At 40.1% G+C, this 25849-nt stretch overlaps 1 protein-coding gene across 8 annotated transcripts in view; it reads right to left on the bottom strand.

Annotated features, from left to right (window-relative positions):
• The window catches only part of MYO5A (myosin VA), a 103385-nt gene that overhangs the window by 19137 nt on the left and 58399 nt on the right, over positions 1-25849 (bottom strand). For 4 of the 8 annotated variants that reach the window (XM_054836821.1, XM_054836825.1, XM_054836823.1 and 1 more), the window contains exons 14-28: positions 23429-23512; positions 19826-19987; positions 17757-17854; positions 16983-17069; positions 16779-16887; positions 15045-15256; positions 14030-14186; positions 10415-10654; positions 9641-9889; positions 8428-8521; positions 7561-7709; positions 6729-6842; positions 4431-4577; positions 3600-3653; positions 2656-2883 (exon numbers count right to left, since the gene is read on the bottom strand). In XM_054836821.1, coding sequence (XP_054692796.1) covers positions 2656-2883; positions 3600-3653; positions 4431-4577; positions 6729-6842; positions 7561-7709; positions 8428-8521; positions 9641-9889; positions 10415-10654; positions 14030-14186; positions 15045-15256; positions 16779-16887; positions 16983-17069; positions 17757-17854; positions 19826-19987; positions 23429-23512 — 2184 coding nt within the window. The remainder of the gene's footprint in view (positions 1-2655; positions 2884-3599; positions 3654-4430; positions 4578-6728; positions 6843-7560; positions 7710-8427; positions 8522-9640; positions 9890-10414; positions 10655-14029; positions 14187-15044; positions 15257-16778; positions 16888-16982; positions 17070-17756; positions 17855-19825; positions 19988-23428; positions 23513-25849) is intronic. The other 4 variants (XM_054836822.1, XM_054836826.1, XM_054836824.1 and 1 more) reach the window with 1 other exon arrangement.

The following is a 25849-nucleotide window of genomic DNA, read 5'->3' as shown; positions in this document are numbered from 1 at the left end:
AAAATTAGTGTGGGTACCTGAGCAGGAGGTCGGTCCATAATTTCTATGTCTATTCGGTGTATCTTTTAAAATGAATGCATGCAACATGGTCAAATATCAGTCTGTCTAATAAGCAGGGACATGTGCTTATCTCTTTTCATTTGTTCATCACGTAAAAGGAACAAAATTAATTTAATGAAATTATGAATTTGCATTTTATTTCAAATTACAAGGAACGGCTGCTAATACTGAAACTGAAGAAGCATAATTCTGCAAGCTTAATTCTGTTAATATCTTAAACACAGCATTACATGTATTCTTTCAAATCTCACAAATAAGGTCCATTCCTCACTTCATATATTTTAAGTAGTCTGGCAAAGCAGGAAAAAAATCTCAAGCCGTTGTAAATTATATGTTAGATATCATCATAATACCATTTTGTTTCAGTTTTGAATGTTTACTATGGCACTTCTGCTTTTTCTTCAGTAAAACTTGAAATACTTAACAGATGTTTACAGTCACCTCAGCCAGTCTGATCTGACTCACTGCTGTGGATAATTACAGTGGAACCACAGGACTCTCATGAACATATGAGAAGGAATTCTGACTTTTCTGTTTGACTTTCAAAACAATCAAATGCTATTTTCCTGAGTAAATTTTTGCAAAGTATTTACAATAACAATTTTGCGGACATAAATTTTCTGGCCTAAGTCTCTATGCCTAATATGATTCATGTTATCTAATATGAAAACCAATAAAATATATAAGCTCCTCAAATAATTATTCCCAACATCCTTATGAGATCTTTGTGATTTTTCAACCATTGTTTTCTTAGACAATAAAACTACTGTATCTCATTTGCCAATCTATCAAGCTTTAGCAGTCTGAACATATTTAGTATTTTTGTGCTGATGGAAAGAAATGGTAATTACTCTTATATCTTCAAGAATACTCTACCTGCTGTAGTTGTAATACTTGAAGTAACAGCCTTCATTTAGAATCAGCTCAGTTTCTAATACTCCTAAATACTATGTGTTCAACTACATTTTCTAATCAAACATTCAGCAATTCCTATCTAATATCTACAGATCACGTGAGTCCTGACTGATTGTTGCATGACGAGGATAACAGAACACTATAAAGTAGTTCTTCATACCAGACTTTTTTTCCTTGAAATTTATGGATTTTGCAAGTTAACAGAGATCTGATTCCTCAATAACAGTGCTGCTCTTACTCTTCTAACACACTTGGCAAGAAACATTGATTGAGCTGACTAGACCAATTTCTGAATCTTTCCTTTCATGTTCAGGTTACCATAAACCAACAGTTCAAAACTGTTAAATCTGCTTGTTTGAAGTAACTTGTTCCCTTGCCAGGAGCGGGAAGACGGGGACATGGGGGACATAGGAAAATAAGAAAGGTTTTTCACTAACAGCAAAGTAAAGTGCAAGAACAACTTCAAATACATGTAGGTTATTTATGAGAGGCAGGGAAATGATAGCACGAGTATTGTTGAGGGGTTTTGTTAGCATTTAAGAGTTCTGGTTTATAACTGTAGAAGAAAATGTGTACCTTATCCTCCTGGCAATCAAATTGGTAGGCAAGAAAGAAGAAAAACAAATCATTAAAAAGAATCCGTCTGTGCTGCAGCTGTCCAACCTAACAAGCAGAAGCTATCTGCAAACTGGCTGCTAGCCATCCCACAGGTCACCTTCATATTTCCCTCAGACTCATAACCGCTGTAAAAACAGGACTTGTATCCCACCATTGCGGAGAGTAAGTTATTCAAGGATTTACTATTCAAGTATTTCTTTACAATGTTCTTAATATTACAGAAAAATGAGGTTTGTTTTCTTTATAATTAATCATTTAAAACAAGACATGCATCACAGACTTTCAATTTATTTAGGACAAATATAAACATAACTTTGCAGTAGCGAAGAAAGATGACATATCGGTTCATTCCTTGCTGCGGTTATGAAAGACTAGATAGTTTGGTGGAAATGACTACTTCCTAGATTTACATGACACCTTTTCAGGTTGAATGACTCTTACTTTCATAGCTATGACTTCCCCAAGTTTCTCATCAGAGTTAGAGCTTTTTTTGCATTTCAGTGGTTGTAATCTACTCTTCTCACCAAAACCACATAGCACCTATCGGGCAATAATATGGAATTTATATATCTTCGTACCTCATCTTTATGAAATGTTACTGATTTGTAATCATCTGTGACCCTGCATAGAATCAGAAGAAATGGTTCCTTGTACCTCCTACTGAACTACTAATTAAAAAGAATTCCTGAGAACAGTTGTCCTGTCAAACTACAGACTCACTAGAGAAATGATGCTGTTCCAAATGAGAATTATTTCTGCATTGTTAAAGGAATCTGGGGAGATCCTGGCCAGACCATTGGTATCTGCCAGCCTGGTGTGATGAGTACGCTATCTTTACATGCATGCTGGTAGACAAACCCAAAACTGGTTTATTAATAGAATCTCCCAATTCAGACTGCCGCAATTTGTGCACTAATAATGGATCAACGGATTACACTTAGAAAGGCTTTCAAACCCAGACCATTTTTTTCTGCCTTTTCAAGCATGTTGTTAAATTAAATAAAGCATGTCAGTGATGCAATGTAACTTTACTACACAGTGCATCTGCTGACTATTATTTACCTTAGGTTGGATAGCCTCTTTCTGGCTAACAAGCTGAGACCTGAGGATGAGGACTTCCTCCTTGCGTACTTCAAGCTCTTCACTTACTGAAGTCAGCTGATCCAGGAGGACTCTATAAGCAGGGGCACCCGGAGCAGTTACCTCTGGAGATCGCGTCTCTGTGAGGGCCTTCTGCAGCTCATTCAACTCGTTCTTCAGTTTTTTATTCTCAGATTCAAGTTCTTGACGCTGCAAGAAATAGGGACAATTCCATCACCCAGCAGACTTCCAACATCCCTATAAACCACAGGTACAAAACTATGGATAGGAATGGTAAAAAACATGAGTAACTGCAACAAATCAACCAACCTCTCCCGTATCCCTGGCCTCTTAACTACAGTGAATAGTGCCAGGGAGGATTTCACTAATAGGGCTAACCTTTTGTCTGAAGTGCAAAATCATAACAAATATACATGTTTCATACAGATTTGATGGGAAAAGACTTACCTATCATTTTTCCTCTTTTTCTCCCCTTAACAAAAAAATAAAGTTCACAACAAGTAGTGGTCAGCAGGCTAAGAAGGTTCTGCATCATTCAGTGATATTAGGAGATACTTCTAGTTTTAGTGCTCTAAGGTATGCATTAATTTAAATAATGTGTTTAGAAAAGAGGGCTACATTTATTACTGTATTTTTTCTCAAATTAACTTGCAAGCTGTACTATGTGTTTCAACAGAGAACTCCTCCTGTTTTAGGGGATCTTTTTGTTCTGCAGCCCCAGCTACACATTCTACACCTCAGAAAGGGCAATCCTACAATAAAATGATTGCTGGGGAATTTTTGTTCTAGTTTCTCCATCTAATACTCTAAAACAGGAGGGCTGATGTAGTTTTCTATGCCAGCATATACAATTGGTGGCAATATTCTCTCTAGAAAATAATAGAAACCTCCTTTTTTAGAATTACCTTGAGCGACTCATACTCCAACTCTGCACCTCTTATTGGAGGTCTTTCCTCCTCCTATGAAAGAATACAGACAAGTGTGAAAAATAAAAATCCAATCCCTTCTATTCTTTAATTTAGTTGAGGTGGGAAAAGGAAAGGGAACTGAAATTATTTTCCTATAAAACTGGAAAACACTCATTCCGGTACTGCTGAGTGCTTTAGTTTGAATATTGGCATTGTCTCCTTTCATTTACTTATGAGTTTATGGCACATAATTAGTTAATATAAATAAAATCATTCAAAGAATCACACTACTGTCACTGGTAATGAAACAGAGCAGGATGAATCCCAGGATGCTCAAGAAATTCACTGGTGGAAGAGTAATAAGAAACTGCCAAAACTGGTTTCATATTTTTATAAGTACTTAAGGAGACCAAATCAGAGGAGAATTTCAAATAAAATCTGCTAAACGTGTCTAATCCCAGCGCTTTGGTTCTGCATCATGGTTGAAACACATCTTACTCTTCCTAAAATGAACAATTACTCACTCTCCTCATCATTTAAGTAGATTTCTATATTGCTATTCCTTAATAAAAACAGGCTTTTTTTTTTTTTTTTAGCAAAATCCCAAGTACTTTTTATTCCCATTAACTTTCATTAGAGGATCTCAAGGACCTTGGAAAACTAAATAACCAATCCCTAGTACTAAGCACCAGAGATAAAACTTGCTGTTAGATAAAGCAAGAACTAGAGGAAGATAAGGATTTAGTACAAGCCAGTCAGCATTCATACAGCTGCTATTTCACAAGAAGGGATACTCTGGCATTAGCATTTGATCAGCTAGGAGTCCACCTTAGCTTTAGCACGGAGAGCCTGTTCTTCCTTTCGGTCCAGTTCATCCTGCAGGGATTGCTTTTCTTGCTCCAGCTCTGTAACCCGTTTCTGCAGCTTGAGGAACAGAGACATATCCAATGGTGCCTTTTTCTCACTTGGTTCCTGCTTTAGAAGGAACAGAAGGAAGTCAAGAAGTATTCCCCTTTCACATCACAAGGAAGCACTACAGTGAGCAAAGATGGGAAACAGACTGGGGAGAGAGAGGAACACAGAATGTTACTTGATTCTGAGAGCTGACTATTGGCATCTAAAATACTTCATCAGCTGTCAAATGCTATTTTAAAAAAGGATCTACTAGAATAAAACGTATCTAAGCCTAGCAAAAGAAAGCACTAGAGACTACCTAGGAGACAGGAGGTCTATAATTACGCATACCTTTTATTCTTACTTGTTTGGAGGGGGAAGGAGGAAAAAAAAGTCTGTGGTTAGACTCACCTGGAAACAACTGTAAATAGAGGCTTTTTTATTACTTTGGGTTTTTTTTAGTTTTAAATTATTTCTACAGTAAATTCTTCAGCTGCAAAGAAATCTCTCTGCTGATTGTAGATTTATGGGTTAATTTAGTGGGATGTGACACAAATAGGTACCAGAAGATATATTTTATGCCTTTTTCCTTTTATTATGCTAATTATACAGCCTGTTCTGAGCCTAATCCACTAGCTTTCTCACTATTTTCTGGGCAAGGACCAGCGTTTGGAATCTGCAGGTGCATCAGAAATTGTCCGTCAGCCACTCTGTACTTTATGTAGCAAGAAGATCAAAGCATTTTCTATGAAGTGCACCATAAAATTTTGAAGCCTAGAAAAGGAACTAGAAAATTAATATTAATGACTGTAGCAGACAAGCAATCACAGCCATTTCCACTTCATCTCCTTTTACTGTTGAGGGGAAGAGTCATAAACCACACCAACTGCTCAGGAAAAAGAAAACAGACTTTGAGTTTTCTGGCTTTACTGGTTTGCATTGAGATGGACCCTATTTTTTAATGTGGTTTTGTATCATTCACCTGCATTGTTAGTTTAGAGTCAAATTAGGGTTTGCAATCTTAAGGGGTTAAACAAGTACAGATTTAATCTTCTCAGTGCTGCATTTATTCACACTCTTGAGTGAGTTAATTTTTTTCATTTATATTCTAAAATCCAAAACTGGCTTAAGAACAGCAATTCAGTAAGTCTATTAGCCAAAGGAAAAGATGACATTTGGCTCGTATGTGACATCCAGTCACATGTAGTTGCACTGTCCTTTTCCTGACTATCCATGAAGGTAGGAGCAGCTTTCTGAAACAATTATGCAAGGTGAAAAACGTAAGTGGGAAGGCAAATCATGAAAGAGTCTGCACAGAATGTGTGTCAGAATCAATGTGTCAGCGTATTTGCATCCATAGCAGAAAATAATTTTCTGCAGAGGCTTTCAAAAACAGTAATGACAGCCTGTAACTGTGGAGATAACTAACCTAGGCAGAGGGTAAATGGAGTGAGCTGTGCGATGGCTCACATTTAAGAAGATCTCTACAATGCACAGAAAAAGCTTTGCTAACTGCCCAGCACAGTCCGACCACCAAACCAATGGCTCTCTGCTGTGTTAGCAGTCCCACTTCTTTGGAAGGGGCCAAAAGGGGGAGTTACCTTGGAAAATACTAGGAATGGTTTGGAGTTGCACCACAAATTATTCATTATTATTATTAATTACAGAGTCATCTTTCTGAAAATTTGTAAATATCCTGGGATTTGTATCACTGCACATACAAAGGGATAGCACATTCTTGAAGTTTTATTCATCTCTATGAAATAGAGGAAAAATGAATCAACATGAGGTTCTCACCCTAACAGGGAACGCCTTCCATGTAGCTACTAAGTACGTGGCTAGCCACCTTGCCACTTTTAATCCTTGAATATACAGCATACAGACTTCTTAAGAAGTCTCACTGGCTTTCTGAATTCCCACTTTGTGCTGAAAAAGTGATCATGCTCACAAACAGTGGCAAGCAATTGTTTTGCAGATGCAAATCAATTGGATGGCGAAGTATCTAGTCTATGTTTACTGTAATACAGAAGAATTCAAAGTATACTTTCACAAAGTCTTTTTACATAGGACCACAACTAACTAGAGAATGAGCTGTTTTCAAAAAAGAAGTGGAAAAGGCATTAGATATCTCGACATAAGCACATGGCGTTCGCAAGCACATATGAAAAAAGGAGATAAGAATGAATTCAGCCATTGATCAATGAGAAGTTGTGGGGTTTTTTTTAACATTACCTCCATCCTCACTGGTAAGTCTTCTGCTTCTGTGATCTCAGAGCTAAAAGTATATTCAGATTCATTGCTACTGTGAGTTGAATCCGTTCTTTTGTGTCCAGGCTTGGGGATGTTCTGGAGTACAAATGAAACAAATCAGATGGTTTTCCCTGTGACTGTCACTTCCCAACCTATAAATTAGCTTGTAATATTTGGTGTTATTTCACAGCTATCAAGAAAAGATTTTTGATTCTGGTTTCTCATGCCACCTAAAGCCTATGAGATGTAGTTCACAATCAAATCTGTGGAGACAAGTCAGATCCTACACCATCAAGTATTGCTGCAGAAAGCAGAATCAAGCAATAACGCAGCATTTTGTGGGAAAGAAAAGCTTGGTTTACAGGAAGTGCAGGCAGCAATTCTCTAACTTTCCAGACATTGTATTGAGGCATATTTTTTCTTCCTGCCACATAAAATATTCCTAGAACTACTTAAAATTTAACACCAGATGAATGCGGTACAAACAACCCTAGCACATGCAAATAACTTCAGGGCAAAATAAGGGTGAACGGCACATGTAATAACCACTAGCAAAGTCACAGCAGAAATTTAGCCTTCTTCACAAACATGAAAATAAAAATAAAATTTTTAAATAATCAACCACAAATTTTAAATGTGTTTGTTTTGGCTGAGCTAATCTAATTAATCAATATTTAAAAGGACAAATTCTCTTTACAGGTACAGGTCACCACCACACAGCTGACAGCAGAATCAGTTACTAATTTATACCACTAGAGTCTGCCTAAACACACTTGTGAACAGCTTTTGATGTCTCAGATGTTTAGCCACTTACCACCATTAAGTTCATTTCATCCTTGAGATCATCATACCGCTCCTCTAAACGGCTGAACTCATTCAGCAGGTTCTGGTACCGTAACCGTTCATCATTCAGATCTAGCTCTAGCTGTTTCGTTTCCTCCACTAGCTTCTTTTCCATTGTCTCTGCCATGGAGAACAGGAATCCAAAGTGAGAACTCCAGTTCTACCTACCATGCAGCGCATCCATCCTGGAGGTGCAGGCAGGTGTCTGCACCAGGAACACAGATGGTGAAACTGTCTGTTGTTTCAAGCTGGTCTGTGGTATTTGTGCTTCTGTGGGCAAACATTAAGCCAAATATATGACAGACCAAAGCATTATTGTGGTAACCACAGAAGGGTTTGCTCAATCGAGTTAGTTATCCTGCTAATACCTTGCATTAGTAATTCCAGGAGGGAGGAAGAAGGGGCACTAGCCCAGTGCTGCGTTATGTAAAAAGCAAAATGTGAGATGCTTTACATCTCCAGCACACTGACCCTCATCACAGCTGCCTCCATCACAGCCTTTGCATTTAGAGTTACGCTCTTCTGGCTGCTGTCTATGTAGTCACAGCAGCCAGAAGAGCTGCAGTAGATTAATTGTATTAAATATTAGAACCTTCTTTTAAAAAGAAAACCACTTTGTAACAGTCACCCTCACCAAAAGGACCCCAAACCCTCAGGACTTCATGGAAACTCAAACAGTAAATAATTCTGATGCATGTGAGTTCTTAAAACAAAGAAATGAAACCATTAAACTAAAAAGGAATGCAAACTAAGGCAAATTAGCCCAATCTGTGCAGGAGAGTGTTGCTTTACAAGGTAACACGAAGTAGAAAACCTGAGTGAAGAGAACAGAGCCAACCTGTTATTTCCTTTGCCTGGTCATGGATGCGGCGGTTCAGATCCTCCTTTTCTGTTTTTAGTAACGTGTTCTGCTCTTTCAGCTCTGACACCAGCTACAGAGATAATAAAATATTTGACTCAGAATGCAATTCATCTTTCATCAGTAGCTCTAACAGCAACTACATCCTTGTTGTAAGAGTTCAAATACTTAAACTTTTCCTCAGAGAATGAAATCAGTGAACTAAGTTATGACATCTTCATTTGCCAAATTACGTGTCTTAAATATATCCCACTGCAGATTTCCCTGTATGTTCTAGACTCCATTTCTGATCAGACACCAAAACTGCCTTGAACCACTCCACTGTACCATAATATTTTTCAGTAAAGTCCCAAAGATGTAATTTATTCCTTAAAATAGAAATATTCCTAAAATAGGAACAAATTTGGTAGTTCTGTTGTACATTCCATTGCATTGGGTAACACCATAATCTAACATCTGGCCTCTGCCCAAAAGTTATGCCACTTTAACTGTGCCCAGGTTTGTCAGTTACTCATTTGTCTCTGATTATGGTTACTACACATTCCTTTTGCTTAATCAATTAATATTTTTTCCTTATGTTTATCTGATCTTGAAATGTATCACTGCAGCATTGCAGTATGATGGAAGGGCTCTTCCAATGTTCGAAACTTGCACCGTTATCAGCAAGTAATCTGGACAGGAAACAACCTGTTTGCTATGTTTGTGGTTAAAGCAAAGATAAGGGGTTAGTCAAAACCTGTTGAACTAGACTGTGCACACATGCATGTGTGTACTAGGCTAATTAAGTTAGGTAGGATATAAGCAGGTACCTTTGAACACTGTGTATGGGACAGATTTCTGATATCTATGGGATTACACTCTCAAGAGAGGTAAAATGATTTTTTTTTTATGAATGGGCTACCTCTTACTAACTGAGGAAGTTTAAGTATTTGGATTTGCAAATACTTTCAATATCAAAATCTGAATAGATTGAATACATATATTTACATACAATATACAGATTGAGTATGCTCATCTACCGTAGGTGTAGTTATTTAGGTATCACGCCTATTTAGGATTGTACAGGTACAACATTGCTTAAAAATACTGTAAAAATATCAGCCTCACAACTGAAGCAGTTAAGTCTGGGCAAAACCTGAGTGGGCACCAGGCCCCTATAAATCTTCTCATGCATCTGAGACTGCATACTTGCCTGTTCGGTTTCATGTTTGTATTTGTCTGCCCATTCCTCAATGGTCTTCTTCTCAGACTGAGTTTGGAGCAGCTCCTTCCGGAGCTTGGCAATCTCCTCCTGAAGGCTGAGGACACGGTTGGTTGCGTTCTTAGCCTCCTCCTCGCTCATCCGAAGCCTTTCCACATCACTCCGCAGCTTCTCTGTCTCTGTACTGTATGTGATCTCCAGGTTGCTCATCTTCTCCAGCAGAGATTTGTACTCTTTGTTCTTTGCAAAACACAACACATAGCAGCTGTTGGAGAAGTTCTGGTTTAAAAGAGCCTTCTAGTTCCCTACAGAATGTACCCAGACACTGGAGCAAAAGAGCAGCTTCCCCAGTTCCAAAAAGTTTCAATCTGTTTTTGCAGAATTGCTTAACAAGGTGACAGAACAGTTCAGTCTCTAACCCTGCACATCAACATCCCAAACTAAAATCAGACAGGGAGCCCCCACACATCAAACATGATCACCTTACCTTCCCTTTAGACAGAGCAACTGACATGCTTCAAATGATACACTGACATTAAGGGAGCAGATGTTTTCTCTCAGCGCTGCTGAGAGACACAAACAGATGCTTAACTGTTCCAGCTCTACTGTGGCCTCCCTTTCTCTTCTATCAATGTTCTTCAGCAGAAAAGAGAACTGATACCTTGTAATGCAAATTCAGTGCATTTTTCTGTGAATGCCCATGGTGCTTCTGAGAAAGGTAATGCAAGACTTCTAAATATTTCCCTGAGGCCAGGGAGTTTTTACCTGCTCATCAATTTTTCGCTGTAGCTGCATGATCTTATTCTCCAAGCCAATATGAAGCTTCTTGTAGCGTTCTACAGACCGGGCCTCTATCTTCAGTTTCTTTAGCTCCCTCTTGGCCATCATGCGCCGGTAGCAGCATTGCAAGTAAACAATTGCCTTCAAGGTCCTACGGTATCGCACTCGAGCCAGCCAGCCTCTTACATGTTTCTGAATAATAATAGACTTGTGCTCCCGAAGCATCTACAGTTAGGAAAAAACACCACAAGGGGTATTAGAGCTGCAAACTGCACCTGCTCAGTTAAACAGACCCCATAATGAGAGGTGTAAAGATGATGTACACACAGAGACACCTTAGCCTGAAAAAAGAAACTTCCAGTGAGGAGTAATTCCATATTAATTTGTTGTTAATTTGAACAAAAGCGAAGAGGAAGAGAAGACAGGAATAAGGAAGATGACAGGGAATAAAATGAAAAGGAAGCAGAAGGAAAAACATGGAAAAAACGAACTGGAGGCACACTGAAGAACCAGGCATTCCTTTGTGCTGATGTCAGATCCAAGCTAATTACAAAAATAGATGGTACCTGTTGACAAATTACAAATACAATCCTTTTTTTTTTTTTTCTTCCCTGCATCTTTTATCTTGGAACATCTTAGAATCATTGACATATGCTGCATATAATTCATCAATACAAAGTTTAAAATTACCACACTCGTTATGCAATGCAGCTAGTACACACTAGAACCCAGAGTAAATTGTAGCAGCTGTTAAAAACAGCAGTTGTAGTCTAGCTGACTAAACTACAAGTTCTGATCAGTTTTCCTTTGCCAGCACAGTAAAATCTCCATTTATTCTAATCAGAAATTTTATAGTGTAGTAATTCCAACTGACTTCATGGCAGAAATTTCAACCATAGCTTTGAGGTTGAAAAAAACCCAAAAGAGAATTTTGTTAAAAAATAACTTTTAACAAAAAACCCGTCAAGAATGCCAGCAACCTTCATCAGTGTGTTAGCCACTTGTTTTTGGATCCTTCACCCACTGATTCAATCAGAGATGCCCCAGGTCTGGAGCACCTGAATTCCAGCAGACCACAGCTATGCTTGGAGAGCCTGCCCAAACCCCCAAGGCTTCCAGGACTCCGAGAACTTTAGAGGTCACTTAATAAAGCTTCTGCAAATTAAACAGTTTATTCTAAAGAACAAAACTAAGATTTTATGTTACTTCTTGGATTTGATAGTTTAAAGGTCATATGCAGTTCACATTCTTACACTGATTTACCACAAGGTGGTAAGACAAATTAGCAAGGTAACAACAATTATATTTTATTTTATACTTCTTAGCGAAAGAACTGAAATGTGTTAGAAGTGTTGTGTTTCCAGACCAATGAATTTAAAAAGTTCACTAGCAAAGTGGCAAGATTGTAAGATACACAAATTTTTTCCCTTATCATTTATTTCTGAAGAAAAAATGAGACTTGAAATACCAGCACTTGGTTAAATAGCACACTGAGGTAAGGAAATAGCTCTCTCAAAAGTACAACAAGGTCAAAAGGCAAAGTCCTTCTGACTGCATGTCATGCAGTTAGCATTCCTGCCTCCTCCTTGGGCAACGCCTTCAGGTTACCCGCAGGTGCCTGAACAGCTCAAATACAGCTAGCTTTTCAACAGCATTTTCACCTCAAGTTTGAAAGCAGCAAGTCCCATAAAATACCTCCATTGTGCTGGGATGGTCCTCATCTGCCGGTGAATTCTCACACCCACGCAGTCCAGTGAGGAAACAGGCCACTCCAACATAAGGTGAGAGTATCAGGAAAGTTACTTAATTCACCAGGGATCTCCCAGGAAAGCTTATGTAAAAGCCATGGAGGAACTAAACTCCTTGTCAAGCTGAGAAGCACATCACAATGTCTTGGGCAGAAGCTTTCCCCAGGATGTGTGAAATAGATGATTCAACCATTTTAAATTCCGTGTGTTAGTCATGTGACTGCAACGCATGCCCTCTCTTCTAACAACAACAACAGGTACCTTTCACAATCCTAACGAACAACACGTGTACCATACATTACTTACAGAGTCAGGGCTCAGCCCAGATGTGCTGTCACAGGGCAACCTTTTGGTTTCACTCATTTGCAATCATCATGAACTTCAGCACAACCGTGTTTACCTTCCTGTGGCACGCACAGCCTGTGCTTCTCTCTCTGGCCATCCCTGTATCTCAGCTTTAATAAATTTCCACCTTAGGAGGACAACGTACACACAGCACACCAAGGTGCACCGTCAGAACTTCATGGTTTACTGCAGTGAATGATTCGCTGCTCGAGGGGGATGTTCCCCGGCAGGCAAGTCTGACCACCCCTTACGGGGACCCATCCAGAAATCTGCCACCTCTATCAAGACGGAATGTAACAGGTTTATAAAACTCTCTGCTACAGGACAGATGGGGTGTGCATCACTCGCGCGACTACCTTCAGGCATACAGAATCATTTCCCTAACAATGACTTTTAGTGCACATATTGCTGTGACCCGTGTCTCACTTTGTCACATCTGTCAGATCACTGTTATAAACGTATCTTACATAATCTCACAACATAAAAGATGGTTCGTAATAATGAAAATGCTAGGAATTCCAATAAAAAGGCAAATAGATACCCACACAAAAGAACAGTCAAGTCAAGGATGGGGATCTTCCTAAAGGATAAACACGTGGAACATAAGCGCTAGTTGGCTTTTGGTTATATGCCTTCAATATCTACCTGCTTTGGAAAAAAACAGAACTCTCTCAGGTAACTTTTCAGCGAAATATAGGCTGATTTTTGAGCCTAGTGACAACAATTCATGTAGACAAAAGTGCCATGAAACATGTTAGTGTTCTGTAGCCTAACCATTTGAATCGTAATTCTGTTTCCAGCCCTGTAACTACTGAAGAGAAAATTCTAATTTCTCAACTGAATTTTTATTTTTTATCAAGTGTAGTCAGGAAAGTATTATCAATATCACTAGGACAGGATTATATTAATTTCAAAACCCAACATCAATACATTAAAAAAATCCAAACCAAACCCCCCTATGCTTAAGTTTTAATTTCCTGTTTTTGAGAGTATCTCTTTGCTAACATTAATCTCCTTCAGTATATTCCATCAGCCATTTCAGAATCACTGAACTTAGGGAAGGAATAGGAATAGTAGTGCATCACACGTGTATATTGATGTGAGCAATACTGATCTGGACTCATGGAGGCACACTCACATAAGTCCATTTTCAGTATTTACTTTAAGTGCCTCGACATTCTATATAACCAATGAAAAAATTTTCTCAAGAGAAATCCTGTAAATCCCAGTTAGATTCTCCACTGACTGCACTGAAAGTCTAGGTACATCCATATTAAATCACAATGTGAATATCTAAAATGACAAGTTCATTGATTGCAGTATCAGATCTTTCTAATTTCCAGGTGCTGTCCTTCAACCCACGCTGTGATATTTTGTTTGTGCATTATGCATAACAGCACGCACACAAACATTTCAGATTCCCAAGCGGGCACCATAGAGCAGCTTCGTCTTGGAGGTATGTGGAAATAAAGCTAGAGCGAAGAAGTAAAAAATTATGATTTCTTACCATTTGGTACTTGTTCCTGGCCATGTAACCTCTTAAGAGAGCTTGGAGAGCAATAGTAGCAGCTCGCATGCATTGATATCTTTTGCGGACCACATACATGCGCTGGAACTTCTGAATAGTGATGGCAGCCCGTGTTCTTCGCAGGAATTTGGCATAGCTAAGCAAGAAAAAGATTGCAAATAGCACCTGTAATTTTTTAGCATATTTACTTGCTATTCTACAGTCTGGCAGTACAACAGAATGACAAATGAACAGAAACCTTGCAAGATTTTCCACAAAATGTTTTCACTTCCTCTGAGAAATATACTAGAGAACTGACAAGATAAATTCAGCTTAATTTCTCATCACCTTTTCTCCAGCTTTAAAGCTATTTCCACTATGCCACCTTCCAGATTTCTTCTCCTAACGTCAACCTGTAGAAAATGTTTGCTCATTCTTGGCCCTCTCAGCAAGACAATTACAGAGCATCTTGGCATAAGCCTCTTTCCCAAGTTTGATTCTTACAGTCTTCATAACCACCTTGTCTTTGAATGATACCACCTGTACTCCTACCCTTTCCTCCGGCCCCTCCATGGCCATCCCTCAGAAGTCAACCCAAGTGAACAACTCTGGCTGATGTATCTCCCTTCACAGCTGCACCCTGGATGAGGAATGGTTTCTCCGGAAAGACAGACAGACCCACCTGGGAGTGCACATGGAGACTGGGCAGTAAGGACTCCACCAAGAGTCCTCCTTTCCTGCACCTGCAACATATCTCCTGCTACTACTTGTACTCTGCTCCCGCTAATGACATACTGTTCTAAGCATCGTACAGCCAGGGTGCTACTGTCCTCTCAGGAAGGTCAAAAACAGGCAGGACAGAAACACTCGTTATGTTCAATTTCTTTCATTTCCCTGGAAAATCATTTCCTCTCAGCCAGTATAGGAAGGAGAGAACAAATGTATCACATTTAAATGTCCTACTTAAAGGGATCTGAATTCAGGCTAGTGTGGTTTTCCCACGAGCATTGCTTACCATCGTGCTTGGTACCCTCTGACATGTCTCTGAATGGTGATGGCAGCCTTCCGCATACGCACGTACTTCTTTCGCATCAGCCAGCCTCGGATCGTCTTTTGGATGCGGATACAGGCAGCTCTCAACTTATCTGCCCTTATTTTTTCCAGATAGGCTACTTGACCAGCCCGGAAAAATATTTTTGTCTTACCAAACTGGTACTTATCCTTGTCCTATTTTCAGAGGTAAAAAGAGGATCAATTACAGCATTAAATGTTAGTGGATTAAAAAAAAGGCATGAAGGGCTAAATGAAAGTACAGTTAGTAAAGAGACAAAATTATCTGTGTAATATTTCAAGTAAATCTAGACTTACATTAAGTAGTGGAGGAGAGTATTTTCTCTGTATGATTCTGTTAACAAATGAATACAGTAAGGCCACAAGCATGGCCTAAAGGAGTAACGTGAGATTTTTGTTTAGACAAGAATGCCACAAAGATTGTAAGAATTGTGGAAGGCTGTAGGAGGTAACGAAGGGGCCCAGAGGATGAAAGCAAGACAGACAACGCACACGTACAATTTCCTGCTTAAATTGTAGATGAACCCTCTGAACAGTCCACCTTCAACCATATTATACAGTACAAACAAAACAGTTGGGGCTTCCAACATGTACGCATCATTTACTGTCATCAGGACTAAGCCAGAACAAAGCATCTTGCTGCTGCTCAAACACAACTGAAATTTCAGAACTAAACCAGAAAGAGAATAATATTCTATCTCTATAGGCTGTAGTACTCCTTGGAGGGAAAAACTGAGAATACACAAAGGTACACTGAAAAAAATTAATTGTGTTGATTGACGTCAAGTTAAAAGGAACAGAAGTCAAAGAGCTACAGCTTAGGATGTATTTAACACTATACATTAACACTATAAATACAGACACATGCATATAAGCCAAAAGATTTTAGTTATGTCTGCCCAATGACACAGAAGTTAAAAAGCCGAGCCCCAACCTGCCTGCACAGTATTTAGTTTTTGTTTCCATAAACATCCTAACATTGGCATTGCACTTCAGCAAGGTAAGCTCTCTTGCTCTTATACCTTCAGTAAACTTTGCCTCTTTCTCTGCCTCCCCGACACTTCTGAGTAAGTCTCAATTAACCACCTTCTACTGAGAACTGGCTGAACTGCCTCTTTGGAGCCTGCCTGTCTTCTGCTGTGCACTGGGCCTTAACAAATCCCAAGAAACACATCAGTCCAGGTGCAACGCCAGTGGTGTGGATGGCACAGCCTGGGAACACAGGGCTGCAACTGGAGGTAGGAGGCAAAGCAAGAGGTTGCCGAGGTGCAAGGACAGCCACAGAGCTAAGCAGGGAGACAATGTCCCGAGGACAAAAGTAGTGAAAAAGGTTGACTTCAGCACAAGAGCTAAAAGGAGCTGTGTGAAAGACACAAACACATACAAAGGCAGAAACACCTCCACATTAGAAAACCTCCAGATAACTATACCATTCGTAAGGTACAGTTAATACATCTTGCCATTAAGGAAGATGCCATTAAGCTCACCCTCAAACCCACCCACGCTTAAAATCACTGTCTTCCTTTCCTGTGATACACTGGGAAATTCTACAGTTCCTGTGCTAATATTGGTGGTTTAGTACTTTGTAGAAGTACTGAAACAGTGTGGCTATGAGGGAGCAAGGGATGCTCTCTTTACTCCTTCAGATTCCAAATGCTCTTAGCACTACGTCTAGTACCAGAATCAGCTTCTCCAGGACATTTTTACATGTCTGCTTTCGGTCACTAAGGACATCTCTCTGCTTCATCAGAACACGGTAACGGCTGAAGAACTCTTGGTATGTCCACCTGTCCCAAAAACAAAGACAGTGTCAGTCCCAACAATGAATAATTCTCTGAAAAAGAACAGCAGCTGAAAGCAATCTAAAAGGCGGCAAACACACCTGGAGGGGAAGCCAGCTGCACTGATTCGGATGGTCTCCAGCACACCACAAGCTCTCAGCTGCTGCACTGCCCGCTTTTCATCAAATCTACGTAGGAATAAAAAGAGCCTGTGGGTGTGGGGCTAGTTTTGCATTACATGGGACCTCTGGTGCTGCACACACCCAGGGCAGGAGTGGCCCAGAGGGGGAGCAGGGGTGGGATGTGATGGGTGGTTAACAAGTCCAGCTAGGGCTTCTGCAGCCCAGTGATAACAGAGGACAGCCTGACCGGGGAATTGCCCGAGCCTGTCAGCTGCTGCAAGCTGCTCGTCCTGTCCTGCTTCCCGATGGCCTGCCCAATAGCCACGGGAGTTTTGTGTACCCGGATTTTCAGCAGACTTTTGAGAAAAGCCCTAAGCAAGTTCGTATATGAAAAAAAGATAAGGAATGAGACGTTGGAATCTGCAAAAGCAAATTCCAGCAAATGTCAAATGAACTCAAGGAGTGAAAACTGCCAGTTACATATAAACAGCCAGCAATGAAAATGCTGGTGTTTTTTCTCATACATCACCATAAAAACAACAACAACAAAAAGCATCAGGAAGTATTTCTCCCTCTATTCATCCCAAAACATCTGCTGTAACTACACGTACACACACAGGATGAGTCCATAACAAGAGAAAGGAGACACACCACTCCTGAGTGAGCAAGGTGTAGCAGAACCTTGATATTCCAAGGCTCTGGACAATTCCCTCCCATACACAGGCTATACAAACCATACATGAACCAGCTTACGTGAATGGGAACTTGAAGTCGTTAGGCTTAATACAGCGCACGTAGTGTGGAGTTGTAGCATTCAGGGTTTCCATCAGCAGATGAAGAGAGTTTCGAAACTTTTTGAAAAAGAAAAAGGGAAAAATATCAGGGAATAACCTAAATAATCTCAATCATGTTTGAGATAACCTCAGGAAGCAGACCTAGGGATATTTGCTTATTTGTAATAATGCTTTCGGTAATAAACACCAGTTTGTTTTTGTTATGGCAAGAGATTTTAGTTTCAGATACCATCTTTGGGTGAATTATGTTACAGTGAGACTTCTAAGTGTTAGGCTTTACAGGAGTAAAGCTCCCATATCAGCATGTGATAAATTACAAAAACATGGGATAGACTGAGTTATTTTCAGCTTTTGACTGTCTCACCTACCCTAATCTTTGTTTAATCCATCTCTTCATGACTAAACCTCATGGCATATTACTAAATAGCCATTTAATTTTAAATAAATTTTAAATCAAATTTTAAATCAAGAGTCATTAAAAAAAGTATCAATTTCTTCAGCTCCACTGATCCCAATGTCAGACCTACTGAAGTGAACTTTGAAAGTCCAATATCCAAGAGTTTTAGAAGCTTTACTTTTAAAGAAGTATCAAGACCACTAGTACCTAACATACTGCAGTATATCCTTCTAACCACAGAATACCCTAATAGATAAAGAAAACTATGAAAACACGTCTTAGATGTTTTAAATGTATTGGTATGGATTTCCCTCTTTCTGTTGAACTCATGATGCTAAACCAATCTCTATTTCTACATGGAATATGATAAAATTACTTTTGTATTAGCTTTCTTTAAAATTTATAAATTAATATACATGCTTGATTGATATCAGTAGTATGAGAGTACTCCTAACGCTACAACTCATAGTTTCAGTCTGACAACAAAACTGTTAGGCCTCTATCTGTCTCAGGGCACAGGACTCTGTTTGCAAAATCAGAAATGAAGTGCAAATTAAAAAGATAACTGGGCAGGGGTTCTCTTGCATGAACTGCAGAAGATGGGAATTTGCAGTCTGTACCACGAACACATGCCAAGCAGATTTGCATTCAGTACAGTGGCATGAATAACCACTCCTATTCCCACCCATAGCTTGACATAGCTTGCTTGGGGAAGGTTATAGAGAAATTATGAACATCCAAATCAAACATTCTCTGAATTCCCTGATTCTCACACTGACACCACCCAGCCACCGTCCTAACATCTTTGTTAGGGAATTGACCACCACCCAAGGCAGTGGACAAAGCCCAGGCATTTTTGGTGACTTTATCAGAACTCTGAGCACCCAAGAGATGTGGCTGGTTCATCTTCAAGAATCGGCAGGGCACCCTGACACAAAGATCTTATGGTCCCTGAGAGCTAATTTATATTCCAGGCTGCCCTACAGTAACATAAAAAGAGCTATCCACACAGACCTCCTGGAAGCCCCAGGCAAAAGAAGAACACCACTACTCACTAGAAAGAGGCACAGGCTAGCAAGTAGATAAAAACTGAGTACTAAACCATCAAAAAGCACTGCCTGGGGAGATAACCATCTTGAGAAAACACCTGTTAAATCTGTTGAGTGGAAAGTAACAAAGAAGAAGTGAGTTCTCCAGCCACGCTGATCTGCATACTTTCAGTTTAATTCTGGCACATACACGTGGATATTCTATGTTTAGCCCATTGATAACTGGAACCAAGTTTTCTGGGGACTGAACTCCCACTTTTGATTTGAATCAGACAATTTGGCACGTGATCAAAAAGACCCAGTATAAGATTTTCAAAGCTTCTCAGCACCCAGCATGTTAAATCTATTTTGAAAAACATGAGTTTTCATTTTGGCACCACAATAACAACTGAGGTCCCTGAAATTGTGGCCCAAAATGTATTAGTAATTAGGGTATATTTGCTCCAAACTGTAAGACATCATCAGCTACACCTGTCTCAAAATCACAAGGGATCCCAAGAAGCACCCGCACACCTTGAGACCTATGAGATAGAGGGAGGCAGAGGGAGAGATTATTTAATAGAGCTGCATTTTCAAACTCACCTGATGTCCCACAGTTTTCTTATGCTCCTTGCTGGCTTGGCCTGGCCTGGCCTTGGCTGGCTTTACAGCTGTTCGAGACAAAGGCACGCGCCCTGAAGGGGTTGCTGATGTGGGACTGAGGACCTTCTCCTCATCCTGGAATAGCTCTGGTAGCAGCTTAAACTGGTATAACAGCAGAAAAAATAGAGAGGGTAAGAATCCAGCATGCGATTGCACCTGTTCGTGCTTAAGGTAGTTAGAATCCAGGCTCAGTTTTTGTAAGCACTGGGGTTTTGTTGAACTCCACGTGGGGACAAATGCAAAAAAGCATCCAAGCTAGTGGTATAGTGAGTGGGCCATGATTTAATACTAAAAATTTTGTGGGTTTGATCAGTGAGTCTCCTTCTGAAGATAAAATTCTGATTTGAGTTTTTTTTCGTAGAGCCAGCAATAGCTTCCATGTGAAACTGTTAGATAGTGACAGCAGTTTCATAAGTACCAACTGCAATTATATATGGCTGCTTTGATCTAAGAAGGAAACAACAGGGTCCTCTCATATTGCAGTGCTGCATCAGACTCCTTTGTGGTTGAGAAATATCTAGGACACTGAATAACCCAGCAGGCAACAAAGAATATTCCTGCTTTATCACTCTAAATTGAAATAATCAAGTTAAGAGAGGAACCATCAACTAAAAAAACACCATTAGCCAAATTTATCTGATTGAAGATCTACTCTCAGGCCAGTGGGAGTGGAGGAAAAACCTGAAACATCTTTCCAAATATCACACATGGCTTCCGGTTCCCTTTCTCTAACAGCTACAAAATACACCCATATATAATAGCTGCTTTGAAGTAACTTGGAAGTAAAAATAACACCACCAGGTCTTTCTACTGACAACTATAGCACTTCAGAAGCATTATAAGAGTAAGAAAATCTGAACTTCTCTACCTGTCAATGAATAATCTTTTATCTAGCATCTGTGCATTTTCTCCCAAGAGATAGGAGCATTCAATTTTCAGTACTAGAAAGTGCTTGGGCTAAGTACAACCTAAAAAATAAAAAAATCGGGTTTGCCTTATAAAACTTGGTGAGCATGCATGATATCCAATGAAACATGCTGTGCAACAAAATGGTACTTGTGCTCTGTGGTTGTGCCAGATGGGCTAGCAGAAGGCATCAAACGTTCCTCAGTAGCATCCAGCACAGCACTCTAGCATAATATAATGACTATGAATGCTGCAACGGTATCCTAAATTCCTGAAGTAAAAAAAAGAGTGTCACAGTTTAGCTTTATCTCACCAGAGTCTGCCAGATTAGGAACAGGATCACCTTAGATTACCTCTGCAGCTGGTGGAAGAATGCCATTTCCAGAGGGTGATTTAGCCCCTCCCCTTCCACTGACTCAACGAAGAGTTCAGGATGCTTGGGCCACCACCACCTCATGCAGCCACCCGCAGTCAGATGGAGTGAGTTGGTACCTGAGCTACAGAGCCAAGTCTTTTCAACCCACCCAGAAACTTATCTGAATGCAATACGCTTTGTCTGAAACTCCTGATGCTCTCACACACCAGGGGTGGGAAGGGGGTCCCCAGTATCTGGATTGCTGATGGACGAGCTCTTCTAAGCTATCAATACGTAAGCCTCATTCCCTTTTTCCAACCCTGGGAAAATCTGCCTGTAAAAATATGCAAGTGCATGTCAAAGGCGCCATTTTCCTAAACACTGCCTCAGTTACTGTGTGCAGAAGAAAGGAACAACGTATGGCCTTCTGCAGCAGCGGTCAACAACAGGAGAGCATTGCTGAGATGATCCACACCGTGGGGGCATGCAGGTTTTCGTTTGGTTTGGGGTTTTAGTATCTTATCAATTTTCTTTGTTTCGCAGAACACTAGGAGTGTTCAAAGAGAGGGAAAACACTGATCAAAGGGCAGATAATTCACGTGGTAGAAAACAGGCAAGCAAGCATTTTTTCCCTGTAATTTTTTCAGACAACTTAACAGACATGCTGCTAACAATTGCACAGATCATTTCTTTCAGTACAGAGCCACAACAGAAGATTTCAACAACATGCCAGTGGCAAACATAAAAGCTGAGGACTGTTGTATTGCTTTCATGATACATGCATGGAAACTGAACTAGTTCAAAGAGGTCCTGTGGGTGGATTTACAGAGAAGGCCAAAATAAATAGCTAAACACTACAGCGCTTGCCAAGAGCAGCGTGTCTCATGCACTTTGGAGAGCAAAGAAGCATTCGAGCTGTATGTGAGAGTGGGCATGGGCAGGATGACAGATGATGCATTCAATTTAGAATTACCTTCTGTTGAATGTGCACAGCAAACCCAGAACACAGCGACAACAGAAAAAAATAAAAATCAGAAATGCAATCCCGCTACAATTACTAATATAGAGGGCCTGCTGAAAAATAAAAATAAAACATTCTTCTTTTGAAACTCTACTTTCACAGTTGAATTTATCCATTTTTCTTTAAACGCTGGTTTGGGTAAAACTTACCATTGGGGAAAACCATGTTGTTTTGTAGTGTTTAGACTGAATTGACTCAGCCTGCTGAGCCTGCCCAAGCTGTTGTCATGCTCTTATGGCAGCTATGTCCCCATCACCCCTTACTTGCTGGACTACCTCCCTCAGAGCACCCCCAGACCTCCACCCCGCACAGTGCACTGCCACGCCACAGCAGAGCCGGAGCCACCAGCCTCCCACACACACAGCAACTGGCTTCACTCAAACCACTTCTACGCTCCTCTCAGTAGCAAGTCTGCTGTGGTTTTTCATTATACTACGTGTTTTAAGCATTTAACTTCATGGACCTGCTCAGAATAGAAACAGAAGGGGAAAATGCTGGTTTTCCTGATAGAATGGCATAATTTTAAATAGGCTGTCCTTGATACCCAGCTTCCCGGGCCATTAGAGCTAGCAAATTCCCAACAGCCATCACAGCACAATGGAACTTAATTGCCTTTACATTTCAGAGGAGCACAACTAGCATTTTTGCCATTAAAAAAAGCAGACGATGCCACCGAAGGCCTGTTCTATAATATTCCTTCACACAGGATTTATCAATTCAGATGTTATCTTTCTTTCATAGATATCTAGAAGGCAAGACTCTGTAAATTCTGGTTCATGTCCTTAGGGTCTATACATTTCATTCCTCTCTCATTTTGTTTCTGGAACAGAACTTGTCTCTCCTCCAGAAATTTTCTGCTCAGTTGTCAGGCCATAAACAAGGAACTTCTGTTTTCAGATTACAAAATTAAAGGCTTAACTGTTAAGCCTTCTTACACTACTATAGTATATCAGAAGCCCTTGATGCCTTTACAGAAAATATAGCAAAGTTTTGTGAAAAGTAAAAAAACCCAGCCAAACAAACAAAAAAAAGCCCCAAACAGTGAAATCAGAAATAGACTGACCTTACATGGAGCAAGGCTTACATAGGCTACCAGACTTTCTAAATTCATACAGATAGTCAAATAAAACACAAACTACATTCAATTTCAGCTGATCTGATACTAAGGGAGAAATATTTCCTAGGTTTATAAGAAATTTTATATGACCCTTAACTCAAGGACTCATAACTGCAAAAGAAGAAGAAAAATCCTTATACTAACCTTACTTGATTTTAGGACTTTAATTTGTTCTTCATAAACTGTGTCTTTATTCTTTTCCAAAAAGCCTTCGCATTGATATTCCACCTGAAAACCACCATTTTACAAAAACTTAAGTATTAAAAGTATTTAATAAGAATATTTTGCACAGAATTCACGAGCTCTAACATTCATATTTAAAACAGATAATTCTTGTGCATGTTGAAAATTTCAGCTCCCAAGTGCATCTTTGTGAAATATAGAATTTCCTCAGAGAGTGCTTTCCAGTAAAATGTAAAACATTGAAACATAAAGAGATGAATACTGTTATTGCATTATACCAGATATATTTCACTGCTGAGAGATGCTTGTGGTAAGACAGAATGATTGAATGGTTACCGTAAAGGTGAAGAATCAAAATGTGTGTTGAGCATTTCCTTCACTGAAGTTGTCAGGGCTGCAAAATTCTGTGAAATCCAGATGCAACTGAGAACAAAGTGTCTCATTTCATCTCATTAGCTGAGAGGCAATAAGTAGATCTGCCTGCAGCTTATTATGAAAATGCCTCATTTGTACTCAGAAAGACTAATTTTACCAAAAGCAATAAAAAATCTGAATGTCGTGACAACACACAACAATCCTCTATCACAAGGCCACTAAGTCCCCTGGACCAAAGAACATCCAGAGCATCAGATAAAAACCTAGTATTTATTTCACTGTCCTAATTCAAGGCTGAACAAAACCCAAAAACTATTGCCAAAAGTCTATACCTTAGAATTCGATATTAATTAACATGAGTATGCTAATTCTCATGAAGTGTCTCACGCTAACTCTTCAATCTTGTATCAGCAGAAGTGCAGACTATAAAATACAAGAGCAGACCCTTACAGCAATTTTATTCTTTCAGAGCGGACAGACTGAGAGCCATCAGCTGCCCCTCATTCACTACAGCCATTTATCGGTACTTACACAACGACACTGCACCCCAAGCTGTAAAACATTTCAAAAAATTCCTAGGGGGGAAGCATACAGAGGATCTCGGCTCCCCAAGGTGTCTCCACAGCCAAAAGCTCACTCTGAACATTACCTCAGGTACCGTTCATGTTCTTACTGCGGGAGACAATGCCACGGGAGGGCAGCAGCATCTCTGCCTTCTCCCAGAGAAGACAACATCGAGGCACAGAGGTCACTAACCTGCCAGCTATGGTTTTATTTGTTCCTTCAAGATGTCTGTATGCATTCACGTAAGCACAGAGCAAAGCATGAAATGCTTCACACAGACAGTTCATCAGAGCTTACAGCTTTGCCAATACCTGCTTGGAGCTACTTTTATCTTTCTTTGGCCCTCAATGCTCAGACTAGGCATAGGAAAGCTTGTTTTCAAATATCAAAGTTTAGCTTAATGAACAGTATATGAAATAGTAATTAAATCCTTCTTGTTCTCTCATCCACCAAATAAAACAGAATGGACTCTAATCAGTTACAGAGATGCTCTTGCTGCTTTCATTAAGGTAACACTAGACACAACAAGAACAGGAGCCCTCTTCTGCACATAAATTCAAGAACCTGGGAGAAATCAAGTGGAGGATGTGGGAAAATAACGGAAGACTGGTGAGGAGAACTGTAAAGATGCTCAGGTGACTTACAGCTGGGTTGTAGAAAAACACATATATCATACTAATTGTTGTTTAATCTTGTGTGCTTGACAAGCAGAACATCTGTGTTCAGAGAACACAGGTCTGTGATAGACTCAGAGGCACCCTATCGAACATGCCTGCGATTCCTGCCCTGCTGTGGGAAGGCACGGTGGTAACCTACGCCTGCGCAAATCCCTGATACACAGGTGAAAACTGCAGGTTTGGAGATACTCTCCCAAGGACCAAGCTCCGCGCTGCCTGCGTCCCCACTTGTGTGCCTCTGCCCGGGTGCTGCTTTGGGCATCCCCCAGTACATGAGGTAATGAAAATAAATTCTCTATTTCCATTTCATCTGTGTTTTGTGGTTGTTCCTGCGTCCTGCCTGTGCCAGCTCACACACTGGCAAATAAAGGCCTCCAGCCCCCCATGTCAGCACGTACAGACCTACCGATAGGAATCCCAGAGCTTCTCCAAACTTTTTTCAACAAAGCTGACAATATACTGAGGCAGCTTCTTTTTTTAACAGGACAATTATCTTAAACAGGACTTTTATTTTAACCTGAGGAGTTGCTCAGTTCAGTGATGCACTGTGGGAGCTGAACAATGCAGATCTCCACTGAGATACCCCTTGTCCAGCTTCCTAGAAATAGGCAAGTAGAGGCAAGGGTGGGAGCAGTACATACTGCTCCAGCAATAAGAAGAAGGGTGTGTTAGCCTCTTTCCTCTTTGCATATTAGGATGGCAGCAAAACCAACATCATTTTGTTGTTGCTCTCTAGCTAAAACTACAGTGAGATACATGATTTTCT

This window comes from Grus americana, chromosome 10 (genome assembly GCF_028858705.1).
Source record: "Grus americana isolate bGruAme1 chromosome 10, bGruAme1.mat, whole genome shotgun sequence".
In the NCBI taxonomy this organism is placed as follows: domain Eukaryota; kingdom Metazoa; phylum Chordata; class Aves; order Gruiformes; family Gruidae; genus Grus; species Grus americana.
The sequence above is the reverse complement of the archived record's forward strand: the minus strand, read 5'-3'. Positions and strand labels throughout refer to the sequence as shown.